General features: G+C 52.8%; 1 protein-coding gene across 2 annotated transcripts in view; it reads right to left on the bottom strand.

The window, feature by feature from the left end:
- LOC107211356 (ankyrin repeat and fibronectin type-III domain-containing protein 1-like) overlaps nucleotides 1-18279 on the bottom strand; it is a 185343-nt gene that overhangs the window by 59213 nt on the left and 107851 nt on the right. For both annotated transcript variants that reach the window (XM_015643297.3, XM_015643296.3), the window contains exon 4: nucleotides 13555-13595. In XM_015643297.3, the coding sequence (XP_015498783.1) occupies nucleotides 13555-13595 (41 nt within the window). The remainder of the gene's footprint in view (nucleotides 1-13554; nucleotides 13596-18279) is intronic.

Consider the following 18279-nt stretch of genomic DNA (forward strand, 5'->3'; position numbering starts at 1 on the left):
TCCCTGTTCCCTGTTCCCTGCTCCCTGTTCCCTGTTCCCTGTCCCATCCCAGCTCCTCGCTCCTCTTTCCCGATGAAAGCTCCGGGAGGGGAAGAAGGGTGCTGGCAGGGTGTTTGTTAAATCGGGTGAGCTGGGAATGAGTGGGAGCCCCATCAGGCAGTGCTCCCGACTATCCCCAGGTGCTTCCCTGGGCTGGGAAGGGAGAACAGCTCTGGAGCGGTGATGGGGATTGGCCCGTGGGCTCGATGCCGACACAGGGCAGCCCTGCGGGGGTGTAGCAGGTTTAGCGCTGGGCAAGGAGCTATGGAATCACAGGAGAGAAGTTCCCAGTGGCCACCAGCCCCTTCCCTCCCTGGTGCCTCCCTGAGCCCCGCATCCCTCACATCCCCAGCCTCCAGGGAGCAGCAGCTCGTCCTGCCGTTCCCATCCAGCACCCCCTGTGTGCTGTGAATCAGGAGCCCTGGAGATGCCTGCAGGGATGTCCCAGGGTCACAGACCCCAGCCCAGGGCAGCGCCTTGGGCCGGTGCCAGCTCTGCCCAGGAGCCCCAGACGCAGATAACATGCACCGTGCAAGTGTTGGGGCATGCAGCTCGGCAATAGCCCAGCTCTCCGGCTCAGGAATGTCCAAATAAATACAGAAATACATAAAAAGGCCATAAATAAGGTTGCCTGAGATGGCTGTTTGTCTCCCGCCTGGCCAGGACCCCTGCTCCCCCGCTGCTGTTTGCCTTGGCAGATGACAGCTGGGTAATTTGTTTCCATTGCAATGAAGTCCCAATTAACTGGAATAAACTTTTTACACTAAGTGTGTTTGTTTAACAAACTGGCTCTTTCAGAGCCTCACCGAGACCTGATTGATGCATTTGAGGGGAGTGGAAACACGCTGGGTGCTTGGACATTAAAGCTGCAGTGTCTGAGCAGGCTGGGGCTGAAAGGGCTCTCTCTGTGCTTGGGAAATCAAAACTGACACCTCTGATGTCTGGACTGGGACAGGGATTTCAGCGTGGCCTTTGTGTACAAATATTGACAGTTTCTCACTCGCTGTGGCTGACACCCCTCCGGTGTCCCCACGGGGCAGGACATCCCCAGGAGCTGAGAGAGCCTGGCATCCATCACGCTGCTGGGATGCACATGGTCCCTCCTGGGGACAGCACTGGGGGCTCCAGTCAGCCAACAAAACCCCAAAGAAAGGTGGGATTGACTCCACAGGGCACTCTCAATGGAGCAGAGCCAGTGTATGCAGAAGCAGCTGCGCTCCCCCCACCCAGCCTTCAGAGATCAGCTTCATGGCTAATGGAGCCATTGATTTACAGCAGCAAAGCCAAGATGGGGAGAGACCATTCTGAGATGGCTAGAAACCAGTCTGAGATGGCTAGAAACCAGTCTGAGATGGCTGGAAACCAGTCTGAGATGGCTGGAAACCAGTCTGAGATGGCTGGAAACTGGTTGGGAGGCTGAGTCTGATTTCTGGTTCATATCATAGTTTTCAGCAACACACTCCAGCTGAGGGGAGGTGAGAGAACAGAGAAACCTGACAAAAGCCCAGAAGCAGAATCCTCCTCATCCTCAGAACCATTCAGTTGGGATGGAAATGGCAAAGTCAAGTGGACAGATTGCAGAATAGGGACCTGGCACAACTGGGACCTAAAGCAGGCAGTGAAGACACTGTGCAGGCACAGGGGCAGCCTGGACACATCTGGAGACAGCAGGTCTTGTGCTGTCTCCTTTGGGAACATTGCTGCTGGGAGCACCCTCAGGACAAGCAAAACTAAGCCCCCACATCTGCCAGGTGTAGCCTAGAATGCAGAGGGACAAAAGAGCAACACCATGAGGAAAAGATGACCCAGTGGGCCTGGGCAGTGGTGCCAAAGGCAGGCACCAAGCACCACTGCTGGCTCTGCTGGGATGTCCCATGAGGAGGGAAAAGCCACGGCACAGCTCCATGGCAGAGCCCATGCCAGGACGAGCCCCGTGCTGGAGCTCTGTTCCAGCTGCCTGGTGAGACACTGCATGAATAATAAGCACTTCTGGAAAACAAAGCACTTCTGACATCCAAGGGGACAATGAATGCAGCTGAGCTTTCTCTCCCTGGGTGCTTTTCCCTTCCTACCTCAAACTGCAAAGGAACACCTCCAATAGACCCTGACTGAGAACTGTCAGCTCCAGAGGTGTTCTTGAAGCATTCCCTGGGAAGGCTTTTCTGTTTCAAATCTAAAAATGGGAACTTGCAGGTCCTAGAGTTCCTTTCATCTGCTTCTCCAGCCCATTTCCTCAAAGCACCACACGTTTCCATTTGATGTGGGGCAAAGTGGTGTTTTCCTGTGGCTGATCTCCCACAGTCCCTTAGTAAAATGCTCCAAAGTCCACCTGAAATCAGCCTGCCTGGCCTGTCCACAGCTTGATTCAGTCAAGCCTTAAATTTCGGTGTAAATACCATTATTCATTGTTCCAGGCCCTGGCACAGGGTGCCCAGAGAAGCTGTGGTTACCCCTGGATCCCTGGAAGTGTCCAAGGCCAGGCTGGACAGGGCTCGGAGCAACCTGGGATAGTTGGAGGAGCCTGTGGCAGGGGCTGGAACAAGATGAGATCTGTGGTCCTTTCCAACCCAAACCATTCTGTGGTTCCATGCCTCTTCAGTGATTATTATCAGCTCATCCCATATTCAGTATATGTGGCAGCCACCAGTGGCAGCACTGATGGCAGAGCTCTGCACTGCCTTCCCAGGCTCCCTGTGCAGTCCATGGGGAGATGAGAATTAATTTCCCTATAAATGAGATGGAATGCTGGTCGTGATACCCTTTCACATGATGTCCTAAGCCTGAAGAGACAAAAAAGCACCCTCACCCTCATCCCTTCCCACTGCACAGCCAGCACACTGCCCTAAATCTTGAGTCTGTCAATGCCAGAAACCTGGAGGAAAGCTGAAATCCTTGGATCACCCTCCATGCACACAGCTTTGTCAGGATGCAGTAAAGACAGCATGTTTCCTCCTTTAACACCCTTAGTCACACTTTTCCCTGAGCAAATTAGCACTATTTCCATGTCTCCCTGCAGTCTGCCAAGCACAGCCCAATCCCACCTGATTGTCCCTCCCAGAGACAGAGCCAGAGGAGCTCCTGGAGATCCAGCTGATTGCTCACAGAACCTGTGGCTGCCTCATCCCTGGAAGTGTTCCAAGAATGGGGCTTGGAGATACCTGGGACAGTGGAAGGTGTCCCTGCCCATGGCAGAGGGGTAGAACTCAATGATCCTTAAGGTCCCTTCTAACCCAGACCCTCGTGTGATTCTCCAGTGCCGTGGCCCAGCTGTTGATCTGGCATTGCAGGTGGGAGCATGGAGAGAAAAAAACCCACAATGGTATTTGGATAAAAACCCAGATGAATCTGTGGCTGTTCCAAGAAACTGGATCAGAGCCCTGCTTGTGCTGTGCTGAGGGACAAAGCTCTTGAGACAACGTGAGGCAGCAAGGTGGAGAACAGAGAATGAGGAATGGGAAATTTTCCCTCCTGAGAGAAAGGGAAGGCACTCAGCACTCCAGGAACTGCTGCACTGCTGTATGTGATGGGCTGTGCCTGCGTGGGAGGGTGGCAGGGAGCGAAGAGGAGGGCACTGCACACTTACAATACACACCATTATACATTTTTCTTTGGAATTACAGATCTTTTAGCAGTTGGTGCTTGAATAAACACATATTTACCTTCTCACCAAGGACTGGGACAAGGCACATCATACCTAAGCCAGCTGCAGGAGCTCAGCCTTAAATGCATGTTCCCAATGGATAAGAAATAATGTATCAGCTTGCTGGGAGACTTAGAGAGCGAGCAGTAAAATCATGGAACCATGGGAGGATTTGTGTTCCATCTAGGTCCAACCTCCTGCCATGGAGTCCAGAATAGAGGGGTCAATACAAATGAAGTATTACAATATATAGGAAAATCATTAGGTAAGCTAAAGAAGGGGAAAATGCTTGGCTGGACATGGAAAATATGCTATTGGGAGCCAAACAAAGGCTAGCAATAGGTCTGGTTTTAAGGAGCACTGGAGCTACTTTAAAGCAGAGTCTGTAGGACTGCTGAAATGATGCAGAAAAGGAAAACATAGTCCATATTTATTCTGTGTTTGGGAAAAAAATGTGAGTAAACTAATTCCTAGGAGAGATGAAGCTCTCCTAAATCATTAGCTTCCATGTGTATCGAATGTGGCAAAATAGCACCAAGCAGCCAGCACAGCCAACACGTACCCAAACCTGGGGAGAGGTTTTTGGGCTCTGCTGCTTGTTTTGAGCAAAGTTCAGGCTGCCACATCCAGATGGAAATGGCTCCTTCCCCCCAACATTCCCAGCCAGCAGCAAGGGTGACCTAGTTAACAACCAAATGGTCAGCCTGATACAGGACCCAGAAGGCAGGGCTCATCTGGAATTAAATTAAGAAATAATTAAAGGATGTAAGTTCTAATTAAAGTCAGTTGGTGTGTCCTGGTGGAAGTGATCTTGTCAAATGAGCCTGATGTCACTGTGTAATGAACACTGGCTTGCAGGAAAAGGCCCTGTGCAGGCAGAGCTCCCAGTGCTCCTTGATGTTCTGATTTCAGAAGATGGGGCTGTGCAGCCCATATCAAGCATTTTAAATAGATTTAGAGCTGGCTGACAGGTCTGACACAGGAGGTGTCAATGGGGAATCGTTAGTGAGGCTCCATGGGGAACGTGCCAGTCGATATTTCCATTGATGATCACGATGAAAATACAAAATCCTCACTCAAAAAATTAGCGGATGACAGGAAGATTGATGTAATGGTAAATATTGATGAGGAGAGAGGGAAATGTGGGCTGCCTGGTAATGCTGAGCCCATTCAAACACTGTACATGATAATGCAGCCCAGCACGGGCTAACACTGCTCCAGAGAGGGATTTCAGGCTGTATTTTTGAACAGGGACTGGATCCCAGACAAGAGGGAGCCTCCAGAAAGAGTCAGGGGTCACCACGGTTGAGCAGTCCAGCACAAGGCTCTAATGTGATGCTGTGATGAAAAAAGCTGATGCAGTTCTTGGGGGAGAGCAGGAGAGCTGCACGTACTGCACTGCTGGGACTGCCACTGCCACTCCTACAATTAAGGTGTCCACGTTTAAAGGGGACACTAAAACAGCAGAGCCTGGAGGGATGAGTCACAAAATTGATCTAACAGCTGGAGAAAATATCATGCTGCAAAAGATTTGAGCTATATTGAGTTTATTGATAAAAATCTGCCACCCACCAAAAGCCAGAGTGGTGCCAACTGCTTTTATCAGCGAGACATGCCAGGAGGCAGGGACTGGGAAGTGGAGCCCAGTAAATTCCAGTGAGTTTTGGGTCAGGATTAGATACATCTCAGGGATGGTCAGAGAATTAGATAACTCTCAGAAGGCAACCAAAACCTCTCAGGAGCTTATGGGCAATTCATGTCCCTGCAGCACATGGCAGGCCAAAGGAGTGATCTAACAGACCTAAATCCCACCCAAAGGAATCCCAGCAGACAACTGGAGCTCCAGGGCTGACTCCTGCCATGCACAGGATGAAGGCTCAGGAGGGGTTTAATGGCTTTAATCTGACAGAGAGCAGGTTTGCATTAAATTCTAAGAAGAAACTATCCCCTGGGAGGGTGGGCAGGCCCTGGCACAGGGTGCCCAGAGAAGCTGTGGCTGCCCCTGGATCCCTGGAAGTGTCCAAGGCCAGGCTGGATGGGGCTTGGAGCAGCCTGGGACAGTGGAAGATGTCTCTGCCCATGGCAGGGGTGGAACTGGACAAGTTTTCGAGTTCCTTCTCACCCAAACCATTCTGGGATCCTATGAGTTAGTCCTGGCCTTGGAGCAATGAGGAGATGGGGTGGCACTGAGCTCCTCAGAGCAGGAGTTCTGAGCTGTAAGTCCAGCTACCTCTGGGGAGTCCCCAGCCAGAAGCAAAGCATGAAGGAGAGGATCCCTCTGTCTTGGAGAAAGCCCAGCAGGGATTAGTGGCTGAGCAGCTCAGGAAACCTCTCCCCACTTCTCCCTTTTGTACCTGGCTGTCTTTGGGACCGATGTCTGCAGTGGGTGGGAGCAGCACCTCCACGGCTAAAGCATCTCTGTGTTGACTCACTGCAGCAAACATTTTGCTCTCTTGCTTAGAGGAGAATGCAGGCTTGGTTATTGGTTAAAAAATGCCCGTCTTCCTACGCTCAGTTGCCTTTCCATGATTAATGCCAGGCACTGCAATCGCTGCAGGGCTGCAGCTGGTGCTCAGGTGCCTCCTGTGCCAGCCTGGGTGCTGAGCTGGCAGCATCGTCCTCCCAGCACCAGACAGGAGCTCAGAGCAGCAGGGCAGGCAGATGCCATCCCAATGTCCCCAGCAGTGGCTCAGGGAGCCCCAGTGCCCAGGCACAGAGGGACTGTGCCCACTCTGGTCCCTCCTTCTGGAAAAGCAGCAAGGAGAGGGAGCCCAAGGTGAGCAAGGAGTCTTGTGCTGCCCAAAAGCACTGCAGGGGGACAAGGGCTGAGCCTCAATCCCTGCTGGCATTTCATGGGGACAGAATCCCCTCAGTGCTACACACTGAGGAACACAGAGCCTTCAGCTGGGACAATAGGAAGCACGACAGAAAGACCTTGGGTCCTTGTGTGGCAGTGCTGGAGACAGGGAATCAGGCCCAGGCAGGTTTTTAATTGAAATGGAATTGAAATTACAGGGGGACAAAATCTAACTCTGCTTTGGTGTAAAGAAAGGGGCTGGGGGGGGATCAGGGAAAAAAAGCCCTGCAAGTTTCTATGACAACTGGCACAGTAGGACCCTACACTGCAACCTCACTTAACACATTAAAGGCTGCAGAGAAACAAGAAACTCAAACTTTATTTTATACCGGGTGCAGGAGGGCCATTTCCAGGGGAGAGTGGGCACAGGGCCTGGAGTTGGTCCAGTGCTCCTGTGAAATGAGCAGCACCCAGTGCACAGTGAAATGAGTTCAGCCAGCCCCAAGAACTCCTCCTGCTGCCCCTTGGGCTCCAGGGACCACTAAAACCAAATCCTTGTCCAAACCTTTCTTGGGCCAACATACTTAATTCTGGTTATGAAGGGTCCTGATGCCATCCAGGGCATCTGTGTCCTGAAAAACCATGGATCCAAAATAGTTTGGGTTGGAAGGGGCCTTAAAACCCATCTCATTCCAACCCCCTGTCATGGGCAGAGACACCTTCCACTATCCCAGGTTGCTCCAAGCCCCATCCAGCCTGGCCTTGGACACTTCCAGGGATCCAGGGGCAGCCACAGCTTCTCTGGGCACCCTGTGCCAGGGCCTCAACATCCTCACAGGGAAGAATTTCTCCACAACACCGAATTTAATCTCCTCTCTTTTACTTTAAAAGCATTCCCCTTTGTCCTATCACAGTCTGTCCATGTAAAATAGTCACTCTCTCTTTAATAACTCCTTTAAGTACTGGAAGGCTGAAATGAGGTGCCACTGAAGCCTGCTCTTCTCCAGGCTGAACACCCCCAGCTCTCCCAGGAGGTCTCCAGAGCAGAGGGCCCAGCCCTGGAAGCATCTTTGTGGCCTCCTCTGGACCCATTCTGTGTGCAGAGTATCCCACCATGATCCTCCAGGCTCAGGGGGCACAGGAGCCCAGGGCGAGCACTCTTACCCAAGGAGCAATAAAAAAGAAAATGAGTAAGAGCTGTGTTCATCCAGACTTCCCCAGAACCAAGGTCTTCAGCAGGACCTCCCAGACAAATAATAAGAAATAATAAAAACTGCAAATAATGCAGTGCTGCCCTCGCAGGCTGCTGTGGGGAGGGGACAGGAGCAGGACAGCCAGGCCTTTCGCAGGGGGCCCTGCTCTCATCCCTGGGTACAACTTGGTACCAGTTTCCAGCTTCCCAAGCAAACAGCAATGTTACCCTGGGCAGGGAGCCCAGAGGCCACAGTGCAAACCAGCAGGGTGATGGCTCCTCCATGCCTGAGCTCCTGTCAGATCCCTGCCAGCACCGCTCCTCCTCAGGGCTCCGTCCCGTTCCCTCCACAGCCCAGAGGAGCAGCCTGGACCTGGCTCTTCTGAACTGGCAGGAGATCAGCTGAACTCCTGCACCCACTGCAAAGGTCCAGAGCAACCCTCTCCCATGCCAAGAGATACCCCCCAGTTCACTCCCCCTTCTGCTAATCCCAGCTCCCTGCTGCTTCCCACTGCTCATTCCTGCTTCTCCTAACACCCAGGCTGCTCAGGGTCAGCTCTGCTCTCCATTCACTGAATGACTGCATTTCTCTGAAGTGCCAGGATTCCCTTCCTTTCTCTGCACTCCAAAGTATTAAAGCCCCTCCACCTGCCTGGAGCTCAGACTGAATCCACTGGCCAAACTCCAGGGGAAATATTTTATAAGTTTGCTGTATGGCTCACCCCACTGCCAGGATACCCCAACCAGTACCAGGATATTTTTTAGTTATGTTGTCTATAAAGGAGATCACTCCTTGTCTCTGCAGATATCTGCCTTGGCCAGGATTTGGGGTTAGCAGTGAGGAGACTGTGTTCATGATCCCTTCTGGAGGACTACACTCCCCTTCAGCTTCCAACCTGCACCCACCCCAAGAGCACCCACCCCACAGACCCCAACACTTCTCTTCCACCCTCCACGGCTCTGCCAAACCACTGCCACCAGAGATGTCGGTGATGGTGCTTCATCCTTCCCTGCAACCAAAGCTGGGAGCATTCCCCAAGCCTGTGCAGGTGGTTTTGGGACAGTTTCTTGCACCACTGAGTACCCCCAATGAGTATCCTTCAGTATGGAGAGGTGATCTTGGCATTGCTTCTCCTACCAACAGCTCCCTGCTGTCACCAGCACCATCTCTTCCTCCCCACTTCCCATGTGTCCCTCCTCCCTCTGCTCAGCATTTGGAACCTGAGCTCCCAGCTGAACTACTCTCAGCCACCACAGAAGTCAAACACAGCCTATTTGTGTGTGATTATTGTCAATAGTACAGCAATAAGGGAAGGGAGGGACCGAAATGAAAACCTGGCTTAGGAACACATCGCACTTATTATGATGGTCCTTAATGCTTCCAAAATGTAAATACTGATTTCTAGAGCCTTAAAACCACCAATGTTTTACAAGATAATGATTCAGCAAGGAAACACTTTCATCTAAGGGCTGGTATGGCGAGATTGGAGTCTGGGAGATGAAATGTTCTGCTGTGAGGGCCAGGTGACAAATAATTAGCTGCAGAGACAGCTCTGTGTAATGACTTCGAGGCAAAACAAACAGGAGCTGCTGCTTTCTGGAGGTGGTTTCAAAGGTTCCCCGCGTGTTTGCACATCTGAGCTTGGAGGACAGAGGGCGGGGGCAGCGTTTAATCCGAGATGGAGACAGAGCCACGAGGCGCCTCCCTGAAAGGATGCTGGGATCCGGCTGCTGCAGGACAGCTCCGGGACAGCCGCTCCATCCCAAGGGACAGGAGGAGCACTTCAATGGAGAGCATTCCGTGTCACTGCAGCTGTTTCTCTCCTGACACCTCAGAGTGCCCAGCACATATTCCCTGCTCCCAAGTGAGGCTCCCTGACAGCTGAGCATCGCCCTCAGCACCGGAGGCAGCGCAGGGAGGGGGATGAGGGCAGCTCCCACTGCAAAGCACTGACACTTTATTAAAGCCAGGTATTTAAGTCTGCATTTGCTAGGGGGTTTATGAGTGTCACTGCCACCAACATTTCTTTCTGCTTTAAAGAAGATGAGTTCCTGACACCGAAGAGCAAATGTGTGTCAGGGGCAATTAGCAAACACACTGGACAACCTCAGTTCCTGTCAAGAAACTTCCACCCAGCCCTGCCAGGAGAGTTATTACCTCCTGTTCCAGGAAAGCCTATTCCTGTCTCTGAGCATGCTGTCCTTGCCCCTGGGTCCTCACTCACTGTCTCCTTGCTGCCTTGACAGAGAAGTCAGGTCCCTGTGTTAGAAATTTGGAGGGACCTCTGGAAGCCTGGCTATTCTGACAGCATTACAGCTGTACAGCTGTATCAGCACCTTCCAAAAGTGGGCTGACAAAAGAGTGAGCATCAGAGGGACTGATGTTCCTTCCCCCATCCCTACAAACTCTGTCACATCCCAGACACAGCAGAGCTGCAGCCTGGGCTGCACTGGGGGAGGCACATGCCCAGACTGCATCAGATGAGAGTTGTTAGGTGAGGATAAACCATCATCTGGACACACTGGACACATTCTGACATCGGGACACACTGTTTTGGAAACACAGGAAGGCACCTGTACCTGTTCATGTGGGATGGCTGAAGCAGTCACTGCAGGTGAGGATGCCTGTGCAGATGTTGACTAACAGCTGGACTTGTGGCCATTCCCAACACATCAGGTTCTTCCCTGAGGTCTTTGAGCTACAGGAGCTCTTTATGTGCCTGTGCTGATCCTTCCTTGGCTGCTCTCTACCCCTTTCAGTTCTCAGCTGAAGTAACTTTTCTGAAGATTAATGCTTCAGTGTTCTCGACTCAGGCTGCATCCTTCTATTTACCATGGGAAGAGGGAACCAGACTGAAAAACCAGGAGACCCAGCTCTTGATATGGGCCAGCTCTTGCAGGAACATCTATAAATACCATCACTGAAGCCCTTGTAAGCAGAAGGGCATCCCCCAGAGCAGGCAGCAGCAGCGTTTCAGCTCCAGCAGCTCCATTCTGGGCACCTCTGACTTCCTGTAGCCGAGATCCACCCTCACTGCACCTCCCCGTGTGCTGAGGAGATCTGTACCTCAAAACCTCATGGCTGGACTGGGATGGGGGGAAGGGCCATCAGAGGCTGATGAGCAAGGGTGGACACATCTCCATGCCCTTGATCAGCACTGGGATATTCCAGGAGCCTAGGGAACAGCCGCCTGCTGGCTGAGACAGACTGACAGGAACTGTGGGGTGAGGACAGCATCTCCATCTCTGAAGGGAAGAGGCAACAAAGGGAGGAAAGGAGTCACTCCAGGAGACACAAGGAAATTCAGCAGATGGCTGAACATGGAAGGAACAGAGCAGGAGTCACTCCCTGGACGAGCAGTGACAAAACTTTCGGCATGTGTGTCTCCTTTTTCTGCTTTCAGGACCTGCTATGGGAGAGCCCCAAAGCCTCACACAAGAGCAGGGTGGCTCCAATCCTGCTCCCACGGCTCAGGGCTTTGGTGGCAGGTGACTCAATGCCTCAGAAGCCAGAAAAGGAAAAGCAGAAGCACAGTCAAGTTTGCTCTGGCACATGGGAGCTTCAGGACCAGCCACACACTGCCAGACTTCTCTCAGCTCACCAGTCTCATTGCACAGATGTGTCCAGGAACCACTACAGCTCAGCTCAGCTCAGCTCTGGGAACCAGCTGCTTCCCCTGCTCTGGCTGTTTGCCACCGCCTTGCCCAGGCCTTGGAGAACTGTGAATCTGGGCTGTGGGGCTGCTGCAGAAGAGCTGAGCTGCCTCAAGTCCTTGGCAGGGCCACCCAACCTCTGGCATTTTCCAGCAACCTTTCTCTGCTGAGGAAGACCAGTTCCAGCCCTGCCAGAAACTGAAGGGCTCCACCGAGAGCACCCGGTCCAGCCTTGCAGATGGGTTCCAACAGACAATGTGGTATCAACTGGTGGGTCAAAATGCCAGATGGGATGGGGGCAGTGGTACCAGGCCACATCACAGCCACAAACTTACCCATCTCAACCCCAAAACTGCCACTGAGGAGTGTGAATGGGCTGGGCACTATCCAAAGTCACAGTGTGATGACCAGCCAAGTCACAGCTGCTGGGTCAAACCATGGAGGTCCCGTGGCCTTGTGGAACAGAGAAATAAACACCCATAAAACATCCTGTACCTGCAAGAGCTGGCAGCCCCCACCCTTCAGCAAGATGGGAAGCCCACGTTCACCCATTCAAGGTAGAGAAACATTCCTCATTTCTCAGAGATGAATTATAAACACAGCACCATAAATTGTTGCTACCAACTGCCAAAACCACAGGAAATGACAGGAAATCTGAACAGTAAGAGCTCTTTACAGATTTTCTCCAAATCTCCTACTTCAAGCCTCCCCAAAGCTTCAGCTGGAACCGAGACATGGGAGACACTTCAATCTGTTCTAAACCTGCTTGTCAAAACAGACTCCTCACAAACACAGCACAACACTCAGGAGCACCGAAATCCTGGACAGCTGTTGGCAGAGGTCACAGAAACACAGCCATGAGCCCTTTGCCAAATGTGTGTTCATGTTGTTGTGGCATCCACAATGACTCCATAACCTCCTGTGATATTCCTCTGATCTCCCAGAGAGCCATGTGGGATTAAACAGATATTCTGTATTTCCAGAAGTCTTTATCTGCCTGAGGTCTTGGAAAGCTGATGAGCCACACTGCCTTGGGGTGAACAGGCAGAGGAGCTCCCTCAAACCAGACTTTCAGTATGGACCCTAGAAGCTAGCACTGAGTTTTTAAAAACTCTTGGTGGCATAAAGAGGAATCAGCAGATAACTGAAGAACATACACACAGCCAACTCTCCCACCACAGCCAGTGAGCAGGCAGATCCATACAGCATTCCCTGACACAGCCTGTCACCCCTGCTGCTTCCTCTGAAGCCAAGCCTAGCTCAGACCAAGGATGCTGCACTTCTGGGATGTAGCGCTGCAGGAATGCTTGGGAAAGCAGCAAAGAGTGAGCAAGAGCAGAAGGACAGTGAGCTTTGGAGGAGAAATATCCTCAACTTCTGAATTTTCCAAAGCCATGCTCCCCCGACAATCCTGCCCATCAGAGCACTGTCCCACAACTTCAAATCCAGCTATGTTTTTTGTTTGGTTGGTTTTTTCAGAAGACCTTCATTTCCCCAAAGAAATCAGGAGCAACACAAAGTTCCACAGTGCTCAGCACACAACACATATTTCAGTACCAGGGCAGAACCCAACCTCTCAGCAGGGCTTTTAACAGAGTCTGCCATTATCCAAATGACAATGGGAACAAACCTGTGCTGCCAGCAAGCACAACCTTCTTACCTGCAAGGTGCCATGCAGCAGCGAGGTTTTGTTACCCAATCCACACACCAAGTAACCAACAGCTTGTGTTGGTGAAGTGGTTTGCAGTAACTTTCTCATGTCCATAGCTCTAGAAGCCCCTTGCCCTGCTGTCCCCCTGCAGCTCACAGTGGTGTACCAAGCACAGCGGGTGGAAGACAACGGGCACCAGCGTCAATACGCTGAGAGACACGCTCGGAGATCAGCCCATTGTGACACACAAGGAAACCCTTCGATTCTCCAAAGCAGCTCAGCTGTGCAAACCAGGAGCAGAGGGAGCCAGAGGTGGGAAAGGTCACCCGTGCACCCCCCTCTCCCGGCTCTGTCCCCCAGGCTCAGTCAAGCTGTCACGGTTCCTTCTGACCTGATGGAAGGATTTGCATATGCCCTGAAGCCAGCAAGACTGACAGCTCTTCCACTGTTATCCTCACTTGTGTAATTGCAGCAGCTATTCTTGTACACTGAAATGTCTAATCTTAGCAATGGAGCTGCTGGGTAATATGGACCAGCCGGGAATTTCCATGCAATTACTCACCAATGCTACTGGCACTTACTTTGGCTGGTAAAAGTCCTTCTTGTCCGCTGACCCCAGGCTCTGCAAGACACAAAAGACAGATGTATTTATTTTTTTAACCCTTTGCCAAGCAAGTATCACTGATGAGGATGTGTGGGGAGGCACTGAAAAGCACATGTATGTTATTTTCCTGCCCGATGGGTCTTAAGTGTGCTAGCTGGACAGGACAGCTTGGACCTCTAGCCACAGGCAGCCAAAGATGTAAAAATAGAGAATTAAACTAGAGGTGAGAGGATGCATTAGATCTGAACTCAATGTACTCAGGCATATCTGTGTCTCCTGCAGAAGTGTGGCACCTTGTGTCAGGAGGCAACCCAAGTCCATTCAAATCTGCCCAGCTGGAAAGAGGACTAAGTGCAGGGTTTGGTGCGTTTGGTGAGCCACCACCACCTGCAAAGACTCTCTGGCAGGTGAGGGGCTGAGCCACAGGCCCACAGTTCTTGCCAGGAGCAGGACAATAAAATTCTTCTGCCAAGAATACCACATCAGTCCCCAAGCACCTGCAAAACTGGGAAGCAGAGACAGCCCCGATGCTCGCTCGGGTTCCTGTCCCTCCAACTCCAGCCCCAGCATGATGGAGTAGAAGTGTGAGAGCACCACAGATGGGCTGTGCCAGGGTCCCCTGTGAGACCCCAGTGAGGCCAAGCCTCCCCCTGGGGCCGCTGTGGGCAATGGGCACTGCCCAGACCCCACGTGGGGTGCATGGCACACACAGAGCACAGCTCCTCACACCGTGAAGCTGGGGCCGTGTGCCCCACACACATCCCAGTCTCTCCCCCAACACCACTTGTCCACAGCAGGGACTGGCCCCCAGCCCTGGCCCCAGTGCACTGAGCCCCCTGAGCACAGAACGGGACCTGCACCACGGGATGTGCAGGGCAGGCTGTGCCAAACACAGCGGCACGCTCATGGGACAGACAGACACGGACCCACCAGACCTGGGTGTCACCAAAGCTGCTGCACTGCCACAGCCCTCGCCTTCTCCTCCTCCTTCTCTTCCTCTTTGTCCTGGGGGTGATCCTTGTCCGTGCCCCTTGTGGGGTGGGGGGCAGTGAGCAGCAGTGCGGGGTGGCCCCGCTGCTGTCCCTGTCCCCGAGTGTTGGTGGTCCCCAGCCTCGCACAACCGCCGGGCTCCGGGCGCTGTTGTAGTTTTGCTCTGTGGTTGCCAGGCAATGGCGAGCTCCAGCTCGAAACAGCGGGAGCAGCGGGGACGAATGCTAATCAGGCCTGCAAGAGCTATCCCAAAGCTTCCCTTTGCCAAAAACCAAACAGGGCTCCCACCAAAGTCAGCGGGAAGAAGAGAACCCCAGCTTTGAAGCAGGCAGGGATCCACTGTCACCAAAATATAACCAAAAGGGAGCTCTGGACAAGCCAGCAAGATGGGGATGTGATTCTGTTGTGGGTAACCCTCTCCACGGCATGGAGATGTTGGTTGGTCACCAGCACAGTGGGGAGGCTGCAGCCACCCCACGGCACAGGGTACGTCAGTCTGCATGTGTGACATCCTCGTGCTCAGCCCAGGGCACACAGAGTTCTGGGGTTAGAGCTGGGATCACACAAGCAGCAGCTTCCCTTTGGGGTGAGAAGCTCATTGGGAATGGCTGGAGCTGTGCTGGGGAGGTTCAGGTTGGATCTCAGGGAAAGGTTCTTCCCCCAGAGGTGCTGGCACTGCCCAGGCTCCCCAGGGAATGGGCACGGCCCCGAGGCTGCCAGAGCTCCAGGAGTGTTTGGACAGCGCTGCCAGGGATGGACAGGGTGGGATTGTTGGGGTGTCTGTGCAGCGCTGGAGTTGGACTGGGTGATCTTGGTGGATCCCTTCCAACTCAGGAGATTGTGTGATTCTGTGGTTCTAAGATGTCACCACGGCTCAATATCCAAGAGCTCTGAGCAACCCCACCAGGTGGAGATGGGGACAGCCCGTGGCTGTTCCTGCTGCTTCTCTGATGTCACAGAATCAAGAAGCTTCAGCAAAGCCCCACAGATCAATGGCCAGACACCAAATTGGGCTGATCCAACACTGGCACAACCTGCCCAGAGAGGCGGTGAAGTCTCCATCTTTAGAGACATCCAAGACTCACTGGACATGGTCCTGAGTGTCCAGGATAATTGAGGGTAGGTGATCCTGCACTGAGCAGGGGATTGGGCTGAGAGATCTCCAGGAGATTCCCAGATCTCCCAAACCACTCCATGCATCCCTGAGATAGCAGAAAAATGAGCACAGCAGGAACTACTCAGGGTGATTGATGGGAGCTGAGTGATGGGAGCTGTCAGCCTCACAGGCTCCCAGATACCTCCTGCTGCTGCTCAGGGTGCTGGGAGCCCCCAGCCATCCTGAGACAGAGGGATAGGAGCATCACCCAGTTCCAAGTCCCTGCGAGCCCCACGCGGCAGCGTGAGTCACCCTCCGGCAGGACCCACTGCTGCTCCTCGCTTGCTCACTTCACTGATGACTCAGGGCTGAGGAAGCACAGTTTAAGTCCCTTAATGAAATAATTTTTATCAGCTTGTCTTTCTAAAACAAACACCTCAAGCAAGGCTTGCACCCATCTCCACCCTCTCCTCCTGAGACAATGAGGTCAGGGACTGTGGCCATGGGCAGAGGCACCCGTGGGGGCATGAGCAGCCCCTGCTGCCCTGGCACGTGGCACTGGGCAGGACAGCCACCAAAACTTCCCAGGATATCCACTACATCCCTCCAGTGCCCAAGCAGGGCCAGGAGAGGAAGGTGGGACACAAGGGTGCTGTCCCAGATGATGAATGCCCCATCCCAGGAAGTCTCCAAGGCCAGGTTGGACAGGGCTTGGAGAAACCAAGGATAGTGGTAGGTGCTCCTGGCAAGGGGTGGGACAGGATGAGCTTTAAAGTCCTTTCCAACCCAAACCACTCCTTGATTCTATGAAATCTATCTGGGCCAACAGGAACACTTGAATTTATCCATTTAACTTCACTTTTCAGGCACTAACTAAATAATTGTGTGAGTTATACAATGTAGGTAAGATAGCAGCCCAGATTCCCTAGGCCAGCTCATCTCCAGAGCCAGCCCTGCTGGTCCCTAGTCAGAATTAGCACAACATGCTGCAGGCAGAAATGATGAGTGATTTACAGGAGTGTGCTGAATTCCAAAATTCAGCCATGCTGGGGAGATAACAGACCTGGGGTTGGAAACAAGGATGTTCATGGACAGACCAAGAAGAGATATTGTTTTATTTATTTCTTCCCACCAGCAGGCATCAATCCTCTTGTACTTTTTCCTCTCGTAAATGTTGCCAAGCATAATCTTGGCTCATCTTTTTTTCTAGGCAGTGTCCCTGGGAGAACAAAGTTATTAGCAAGGTTGAAGAAGCCTCATGCAATTATTTAGCAACTACACAAAAATAATCCCCAAAGACTGGTGGCTGCTCACAGGTTGCAGCTTTCTAAGTCATTCCAATAAAATCTGGCTCGGTAACTCCCGGTGTAATCAATGCCCACACAAACAAACTAAAAACAAACTAGAGGAAAACTGAGGGATGAGTGATTTTTCCATGCTAGAGAAGAGGATTCTGCAAAACCAACTCACGAGCCATGGCTGGTTCCAGGCTGTGCTGCCACACTGCCACTGTCACCTGCTGGGACCTCAGTGTGCCTGAGCTGCACCTGGAGCTGTGCTGGACAGATTCCAGGGGGGTTTGGGCATGGGCAGGAGGTGCTTGGCCCCCAGGGCAGGGCAGGGTTTGGGGACCACGGCTGCACAGCCTGTCTCCCCCATCCCAGCTGTCACCCTGGATCCTGGTGGTTCTGCTCCCAGGCACAGCCATTCCTCAGACTCCGTGGATCTGCAACATGCTGCAGCTATGAGTAATCAGGAGGTGATGCCTGACTGTCAGAAGGGGAATAAAATTCAGAGCCTGGGACGTGAGTGGTTGTTTGGGAGGAGGAGGCAGGAGATGGCAGCCCCCATCACAGCTCACAGCATCCCCCCAAGCAAGGGCTGGAGCAGGGCCAGGCTGGCTACTCCATGCACCCCATCTCCCCCCAGCCCTCTGGCAAGAGCTGGCTGAGGGCTCTGGGAATGCTGCCTTCTCTCTGTGGACTCCATCACCCATCCCACCTGCCATCACCAGCCCCCAAAACTGCACTCCTCAAACAGCCACAGCACTGCCAGCGCCCCAAGCAGCCCCAAAACATCAACTGAGGCCAGATGAACCCTCAAATCCTAAAACCTGAATTTCAGGCTGGATGAACCAGTTTGCTGAGCTGAAAATCACAGAGGTAACTCCTGCCTTCAGTGTGGGTCCCAGTCTAGAGGGAGCTCTGGGCCACCAAGCTGTGGGCAGCCCAGATTCCCAAAGGCCATCCTGGATGGAGAGCAGATCCTGCCTGGGTGCTGAAGTATGGAGAACAAGGAATGGACAATCAGGGTGTCTAAAAAAGAGTGAGTGACTCAGCAAACAAATCCGGTGGCAGCAGAAGGGTCAAGTGGGGCAGGCAGTGCTGCCCAGACAAGAATGGCTGGCTCAAGGAAAGGAGGGAAGAGGACACAACCCACTGGAATCACAGGAGGGTCTTTGTCAGCAGATGGTATTTTGGCAAGGCCAAAGCACCTGTGGGGCCACGGGAGGGGTGTGAGCCCTCAGCCCCAGCCTCTCACCATTGTGATCCTGCCTCTTCCTGCCTTCAGTGCAAAGGATCCAAGGAGGGGGTGGTGATACCCCCCAGACCCTCC

Source organism: Parus major, chromosome 14 (genome assembly GCF_001522545.3).
Source record: "Parus major isolate Abel chromosome 14, Parus_major1.1, whole genome shotgun sequence".
NCBI classification, from domain to species: domain Eukaryota; kingdom Metazoa; phylum Chordata; class Aves; order Passeriformes; family Paridae; genus Parus; species Parus major.